Source organism: Chrysoperla carnea, chromosome 3, assembly GCF_905475395.1.
Source record: "Chrysoperla carnea chromosome 3, inChrCarn1.1, whole genome shotgun sequence".
NCBI lineage: Eukaryota > Metazoa > Arthropoda > Insecta > Neuroptera > Chrysopidae > Chrysoperla > Chrysoperla carnea.
The window spans coordinates 90,995,216-91,003,847 of NC_058339.1; the positions used below are offsets into that span (position 1 = coordinate 90,995,216).

An 8,632-nucleotide genomic window follows, 5' to 3' on the forward strand; every position below is an offset into this window, starting at 1 on the left:
AAATATTTTATGAATCAATAAAAATGTACAATTCTTTATTAAAAACCTGTGATTTCTATCTAAATTACTTCTTGTAAAAGTTGGTGCACTCGTTAACTTTATCTCGATCTACTGGATTTGTTTATTATCCTACAACGTGAAAGCGTTCATACCTTACCAATAGTTTGTACCTTAAAGGTCATAATTTGACCTTTAAGAATGTTCGGTTCAAAGATTATAGCGTGAAAGCGTATTCATTTGCAAATTTCTGTCATTATGAAATGATTTTGAAGTCAAATCGTATTATGGGATTAAAAATTTATCAAATTGATTATAATATTAAAAATTGCAAACAAAAATTATTTAACTTTATAAACGGGACAATTTTGGTTTTTAAAACTTGCTGCTATCTTTTTCCGCTTAAAAGAAAGATTTTTGGAAAATAGGTCTTAAATATTTTGCTAATAATTTTTCCAATTGTTGGGAAAAAGTTACAACTTTGCTATAATTGTTGTTTGAAGCAAATCTTACAAATAATTTGAGTGACATCTAGATATAGGAGTAATAGTACAAGATCCGAATTAAGGTCGACCTTCACCCATCTGTTTACCGAATGAAAGTTATTTTTTATGAAATGTAAAATATTTACAAATATCCCTGTTGTGGGTTGCCCTAAAAAATATGGTCCAGACAACTTTTAATAGAAACATCAAAACTTGGAAAGCTTGTAAACTTTATTTTTTGACTGATATTTTGTGGACAATCATATGCCACCGTATTTGCAATAAAATTATCTTTATTTATATATGTGAGGCAATGAATTAACAGATGAACGTAATTACTATTCACAACTTGTATAAATGCGAAAATAGTGAACGAAAAGAGGCAGACAGCATAGCTGCTGCATATTCTTTATGGCTTTTACTTTCGAGTAGATCAATATTCGTTAAATATGTAAGTCAGTGAAAAATTTCAAAAAATTTTACTCTTGATATTTTCACTAAAAGTAGTCTGGACCACATTTTTTTAGGCAACCCATTGCAGGGATATTTGTTAACGTTTTATATTTCATAAAAAATAACTTTCATTCGGTAAAGAGATGGGTGAAGGTCGATCCTAATTGGGATCTTAGACTATAACGACTCATTTTTCGGACTAGATATCGGTCTATCGAATCATGATTTGTTCGATTTCGAAGAAGGCACATGTGGGAATAATCTTATAAAAATTGTTATTTTTTTCTCGAATAATGAAGTTCGAATGTATATAGAAAGTGTAACTATTTAACGAGCTCATAAATTTGATATTATATTCGAAGTTCGATATATAATAAAAATTTATAAAAAATACCCACTTTTTATTATGTTTTATAGGCAATATTTATTACATTTATGCTATAAATATTGTCATCTTTTTAAATGATTAAGCGAATTATTTTTAGTTTTATTTCGATCGTTGAGCCACGATAATTAAACGCTACCGAAATAAATAACGCAGTCCAGTGTTTAACTTTCAGTCGATAAACTCGTTAATTTTTGGGATACTGACTGTAGTCTTATTGCTGCTATTCAATAAACAGAATGATTTTTGCATAGATTAGCACTAATAACCGGTCCTTCGAGCCAAAGTTGCAATCTTTGAAAATTCATACTTTTTTAAAGATATTTCCAGCATGTCAACAGATTTGACCTATTTTTTTCACAGAATAATGTTAGCTGTGAGGTACCGAAGTTGCAAAATTTTTGTTCGTTTAGATTGCGAGATAATCAGCTGCAAATTAGCATGTAAAAAGTCTCTCGATAGAATTAAACAAAAAGTAGGAAAGTTGAAAGAAATGTTTTTAGAAAAAAAAATTGTCTCCACATCGTTTTGTTTTCGAGATATTAGTTTTGACGTAAATTGTCAAAATTGGGCATTAATTATCTCGTGTTTTAAAAGGTCGAAATTTCTGAAACTGAGATTTAATAGTAAGCCCTATTCTTAGTGTGTGAAAAAAAACTCAAATGTTTAGAAAAGTGGGTTTTACCTTAAATAGTAAAAGAAAATCGCTTTATTATTCAATTAATTTATTTTTCGTTTATACATTTTCACTTAAATTATAATCATAATAGTCATCCACATTGTAAAAATTCGCTTTAATTGTACGCCCCCCAAAATATCGCCCATTTAAACCAACAATCGCTTTCATCGCTTGTTCGGGTCGTTTAAATTCTACGAAAACCCGAACAGCTTCTTCATCAGCAACTTTCGTTGCACTCCGTTCAAATATCAAAACTTTGACAACATCCCCATATTTTGATTTACATTCCTCACGAATTTCAGTTTCCAGGTCATTGTCAACTTCACCAGGTCCAACCACATTTGAAAGTAGGACAATTTTACTTGGGTTCTTAAGTAACTCGTTCATCATTGATGGATCATTATTATTGGATGTATTTGAAGAGGAATTTTCAATGGACGACTTTTGAACGCGGGTATTTTGAGAAGTTGGTGGAGGCATTAAATCTTTTTCATGGAGAATTCGTCCACAATTCCGGACTGTACGTTGAACTTGAAGTGCAGTGGACATACCTTGTTCATCTTTTCCCAATCCTTGGCCTTCTTTGAATCCATATTTTGCCATTATTTTTGCAGCTACAACTTCTCTATAAATATTTTGATTAACAATAAGTTTTAGATCGAAAATAGAACTTCGTTGAAAATGAAAATAGGAGTTTAATCCAATGGCTTTCTTATGAACATTTTTTCCTTCGCAGCGTTAATTTCAGTTTTTTGAGCCTGATTATTTAATTCTGGAAGTTCTGTTTTTTAGAACGTTCTGTATCCTTTAGAAACTTTAAAAGAATATACAAATTTAAGATGCCGCAGTTCGAATATTAGCTCGAGTATGGTAACCGAAGCGCCACGACTTGGAGATGGATTTTGCCGATTTAGAGCCACATAAAGCGAAAAGATAACATATTTCGATTTTTTACTTGGTTTTCGAGTAATAGAACCCTAAAGTACAACTTGTAATCTCATATTACGGCCAATTTTTTTGGGTTGAATTTGGTAAAAACTACAAATGCTCGAATTATATTGAAAAAACTAACTTTGAATTATTAACGAAATTATCCAATTTATACCCCAGGCCAAGACTTTACACTTTAGAACCTAGACCAAGCAATATAGTGAAAAAAGAGTTCATTAGCTTTATTTTGACGCATTTATAGCTTTATATAGCATTTTGGTGCCAAATCGTTTTTCTAAAAAAAAAGCGAATGTAAATCGTAATCTTGGAAATGGAAAATATATGAAAATAAAACTTTCAATAATTAGAAAACGAAGCGGAAATTTCCAAAACTGTATCCTTTATTTTCAGGATGCTTTTTGAAGTTGACATATGTTTAAAACTCGATAAACTCGATAATCGAGGAAAATGCTTCAAACGAAAAACGTTAGTTTTAATTTAAAAGTTTTCAGATTCAATAAAAATTTAACTTTCATTCGTAAATGACAAACATAAGATGAACACTTAAAAACAGAAAGTTATTCTTTATAAATATGCAAACATATGTTGTTTGAAACTTTTTGTGCGTTTGTTCATTTAATTTGAACAAAAATGGTCTTTATAGAAAAATAAACCACTTTTATTGGATTTATTGGTAAATTGTTTTCGAAAAATGCCTAGATTTGGCAGAAAAAACTATACGAAATAGCAATTCCGATGTGAAAAACAATTTAGGGTAGAACTTTTCAGTCTGTTTTTGTTTAAATTGTACGGTTTACGGAAAAATGTTTCGTACAAAAAATGTTATTTTCTAATCAATAATAACTTTCTAATTTAAAGTGATCATCTATCGATTACCAGTTATGGAGAAGAATGAGCTTTTCATTGAGCTTGTAAACCTGGGTAAAAAAATGTTTGCGTAAGACGTGCGCCTACACACCCAACACTCTATGCTTGAAGCATTTTTTATCGATAAAACTTATTTTTCGAATTTCCAGCATATGGCAACTTAAAAAGGATACCCTGTATAAGAATCAGTTGTCAAATCATAGCGCCACTGTTATCGTACTCTGTCCCGAATATTATGAGGACGTTTTGAAAAAAAATTATGTTTATTGTAAAAATGCCTACAAAATGATTCGGTTACACACAAAAACGAAGTCTCCAAACACAGCTTGTATAAAACTACAAAATTCAATTTTTATAACATACCCCATTCGTGGTAAATTCGCCGTATTCAAATCTTTTTGAATAAATTGTGATGTTTCCATTAAACTGAATGGTGGTGCAATTTCAGCCCTTTTTCGATGTTGATTCGATTGTCCCAAATTTATTATTCCATTTTCATCGCCAGAATTATCATCAGAATCGTATCCATAATTACTCAAGAAATTCTTGGGTAATTGATGTTTGGCAGGGGGTGATTTGATTGGGCTTAATTGAAGTTTGGCAGGAGGTGATTTGATTTGTTGCATTTTCGCTTTCAAAATTTCTTGCCGAACTGCTTCCGCTTTCAAAAAAGCTTTCATTTTTTCCTGATTCTCGTGCCATATTTGCAACTCTTTTCGTACTTCAAAATAATCACAAGGATGTGCTGGGTCATATTCATCTTCGTAGCCCCAATCAAATTGTACTCCCAAATAAAATGAATTGTTTGCATTTGCCATTGAATTTTTATCTTTATGGGACGAATTTGGTGAACTTGAGTTATTCTTACATAAATCGATGACTGGAGCAAGTGTTGAGATATTTTTTGCTGATTTATTATGTGAGCTTTTATGAAGTGCTTTTTTTGAACGTAAATGTGATTCTAGAAATTTGATACTTGGATTATTTACCCGTTGTTGTTTTTGATTTTGTGGTAATTTTTTTAATGTTTCATAATCATCGTACAAAGACATTTTTTTTGTTTCAGATTTGATGTTTAACCAAATTTGTGGTTACCATGGTTACCATAACAACGAGATCGAAAAATATCTCAGACTACTACGATTTGGTCAAAATAGTTTGAATAAAATTAAAATACTAAATACGGTTTTAGCGGTTTTAATTGAATTTTGAAACTGAATGTAAATTAAAATCCAAAATGTTGTCAATATTATTTGTCAAAAAAAAAGAAAACAAAAACAAAATATTTGTTTTGATTTAAGTTTTGTAAAAATAAGAGATTTTACAAAACTAATAAACGAGTGTATTTGCTAAAATAATTTTTTGTGTGCGTAGTCATGGTAGGGACAATAAAATCGATGCCAGCGCTTCCAGTGAAAAATTTTGGAGTTAAAGGGGGCTGTTATGACTAATTTGCAGTTCTTTACATGTTAATGTTATAGAAATGTCAAATTTAAATTATTGAAAAACACGAATTAATTAAACTTATTGCATTAAAAATTGTGAAAATAAGAAATCAAATTGCACAAATATTATTTTCCAAATATAAATTATCATAATTATTTATTTAAATTTGTGAGACAATAATATTAAATTTTAAATGTAAGTCTTTAATGCAATCCATACAATTATATCTGCATCCATACAATTCTATAATTAAAGTAGTGTATCGTTACCATGGAAACGAAACTCACGCACGGAGCGAATAAGCTGAAATCTTATATATTATTATTATAGCAAGTTTTTTCTGTCCTACCCTTATCTTCCTTATTCCTTTATCAAATTCCATGATTCATACCTCATTTTCAAGCTTATTATGTCTTGGTTTGACGAAAAATATACTCATAGTCAAAAAATGTACCGCTTAGGAAAAAACACGCTAGGCCAATAATTTGAACGAAGAAAAATAAATTTAAATAATACAATTTCGTAGGTGGTTTATTATGATAACTCACTCGAAATTATAAGGGATACGCGCAGCCACATGGCAACCTTCATCGAACGTGTTTTAAAGTGAACAGAATGTCAGTATAGCGACAAATTTGGTTAAGAAGACTAATTACTGATTTAATTTCTCACTCCATATAAAACCATCCAGGAAAAGCAAGCTTACTGTCATATATTCCATTTTTTAAAGAATCTAGTAGTGGAGTAAATCTACCGAATTTTGATTGGTTTCTTTTGTTGTAAAAAACGGATACAAGATGTTTTTTCTTTCTCTTCTTTTTAGCTCGTCACAAGAATTCAAAAACATGATCCTCAAGTTTTTTGTACAAATCTAGATTCATCTAATTCCAAAAGTATCAAGAATACAAACAGGAGCACAAACCACATGTCTTAAAGCTGGGGAAATATGCTGAGATGAACCATTTTTCCACAAATTAAAGCCCATATTATCATTATCTCGCCCAAGTTTTTATACGCTATTGGTATTTCCTAACAATTAAAGTGTTCCGGCTGTTGTGTAGTCAACTAGGCAACTTGTATGGCGTAAATGTAATAAAATGTTTCAGAATTTTCGTTAACTAGGCAATTTGTATGACGTAAATGTAATAAACTGCTCTAAAATATCGTAAAAGCGTCAAAAATAGTTTTTTTATGTTTGTTTTTTTGGAAGTAAGCCGTAATATAATTTTTTTCTTGCATAAACAGAATCTGTGATAAATTTTCTTCATGATGAAAACTTTTTTGAAGCTGAATCACCGATTTATTTTTGTGCAATTAACATTATTGTGGGTTCTCCCATAAGGGACTATGTTAAAAATCATAATTTTAAAATGAAATAATTTAAAATTTTGCCTCGCACGACGCCCCAAAACTGTGTTTATTGTGATCAGAAAGTTTTAACTATCATTTACTGCAAGAAAATGAACATTCACTGTACTTGCTCAAATAGCCGGACTACTTTAACGTTCTCAAAAATAACTTAAATTAAAAACTCCACTATCTTTCGAAAAAATCGTAAATGTAACTTTGGTACATTTCTATACCCTGATACAAAAAGGGTATTAATAAATTCGAATATTCGAGTTAATAAATTCGATTTGAAAGCGATTCAATTCGATTCATGAAAATTAGAAATTTTTAAATTTTAGATGAACTAAAACTTTAAAAAAAAGTTGGAGTTCTTAAAAATAAACCGAATTCAGGCTTCAATGTGAAAGTAATTCGAAAAAATATTCAAACTTTTTTTAAAAATCTGACCTAAAATAAGACTTATATGCAATTTGTACATGTATATATGTTGTTACTGTTGCCTAGATATAGAGTAAAGGAAACTAAAAAAATTAATACAATCCTTTTTACAAAATTTTGGCTACTTTTAAGACATAAAATAATATTTTTATGCAATTTGCACATGTTTACATGTTGTTATTGTTGCCTAGATATAGAGGAAGAGGAAATGTAAAAAAAATGATACAATCCTTTGTACAAAATCTTGACTTTTTTTAAGACATAAAATAATATTTTTATGCAATTTGCACATGTTTATATGGTGTTTCTGTTGTCTAGATGAAGAGTCAAGAACCAAGCTATGAAAAATTTTCGATTAAATGACTTTGAAAGCGATTCAATAATACAAACCTTTTATAAAGATCTACTTCCATTCAAAACGTAAAATTTTTTTATACAAAGAGAACATATCTATAATATATATACAATATCCCCAGAACCATCGTGCATATAGCTCTCCGAAATAAATTCGTATAAAGTAGATGCATGCCATTTAAAACACAAATGGGATAGAAAATAAAGGTGAATCATCACAACATTATTTTATAACATAGAATCAGGGAATAAATTTACAGGAGTGGTATGGACTGTGGAGTCATCCTCTTCATGATATGACATGACCTTGTTAGAGACCTTCAAATTTAAGAGTATTGATTTTTAAGAAGTACAGAACGTGTGTATGAGATTATATGTACTACTGACTCACTAGATAGTTTTTTGTTTATCTGTCCGTCTACCCGTTCGTCCATTATATCCACCACGTATATTCATATTTGCACTTTTATATTTTGATGGCCAGGAATGCTTATAACAAGGATGAGGGAAGAAGTGAGGATAGCGTATGGAGGGTGGTATCATCATACATAAACAATCCCTTATTTATTCCTATTTTACATATATTCTATATAAAACGTTCCCTCCTGTTGTGACGCTCAGAATAAACTTTTCCAACCCTTATATATACACAATTTTATAAATTTATAGGGTGTGCTAAGAAATAATCATGATTTTCCAAACAAAATTATTTTTTTCCGTGTTTTTCTCTTTGCTACACTTTAAAAAAAGTACAACAAAATATACTCTTATGCTCTTGTAACAAGTAAATATTTTCATTTTTAAGCAGTAGTTATTTTCTTGAATTAAGTATTAAGATCGTTGACTCTTTAAATATTTGCTTGCTATAAGAGCATCAACAGACAAGTAAACATGTTTAGTTCAATCCAGTTTTTTATATCCTGTATATATAAAATACACATTAAGGTATACTAATGTTAGTCCCAAGTTTGTAACACTTAGAAATATTGATGTTACAAAACAAAATTTTGGTATAAGTGATCATAAAATCAACTAATTAGTCTATTTTCGGTTGCCCGTCCCTGACCGCGATAACTCAAAAACGAAAAAATATATCAAGCTGAGATATTTTATATCGTGCTCAGGACATAAAAAGTGAGTTTGAGTTCGTAAATGAGCACAATAGGTCAATTGGGTCTTGGATCCTGAAGACCCCTCTTTTAAAGCGTTAGATATTGAACAAAACTT

General features: G+C 30.0%; 1 protein-coding gene across 1 annotated transcript; it reads right to left on the reverse strand.

The window, feature by feature from the left end:
• Window positions 1-1,484: 1,484 nt before the first annotated feature.
• Window positions 1,485-4,900, reverse strand: LOC123296347 (splicing factor 45-like). The gene is made up of 3 exons (XM_044877809.1): window positions 4,181-4,900; window positions 2,071-2,624; window positions 1,485-1,543 (listed from the first exon to the last, which is right to left on the reverse strand). The coding sequence occupies exons 1-3, from the start codon at window positions 4,867-4,869 to the stop codon at window positions 1,485-1,487; spliced, it is 1,302 nt and encodes a 433-aa protein (XP_044733744.1). The 5' UTR covers window positions 4,870-4,900.
• Window positions 4,901-8,632: the final 3,732 nt, after the last annotated feature.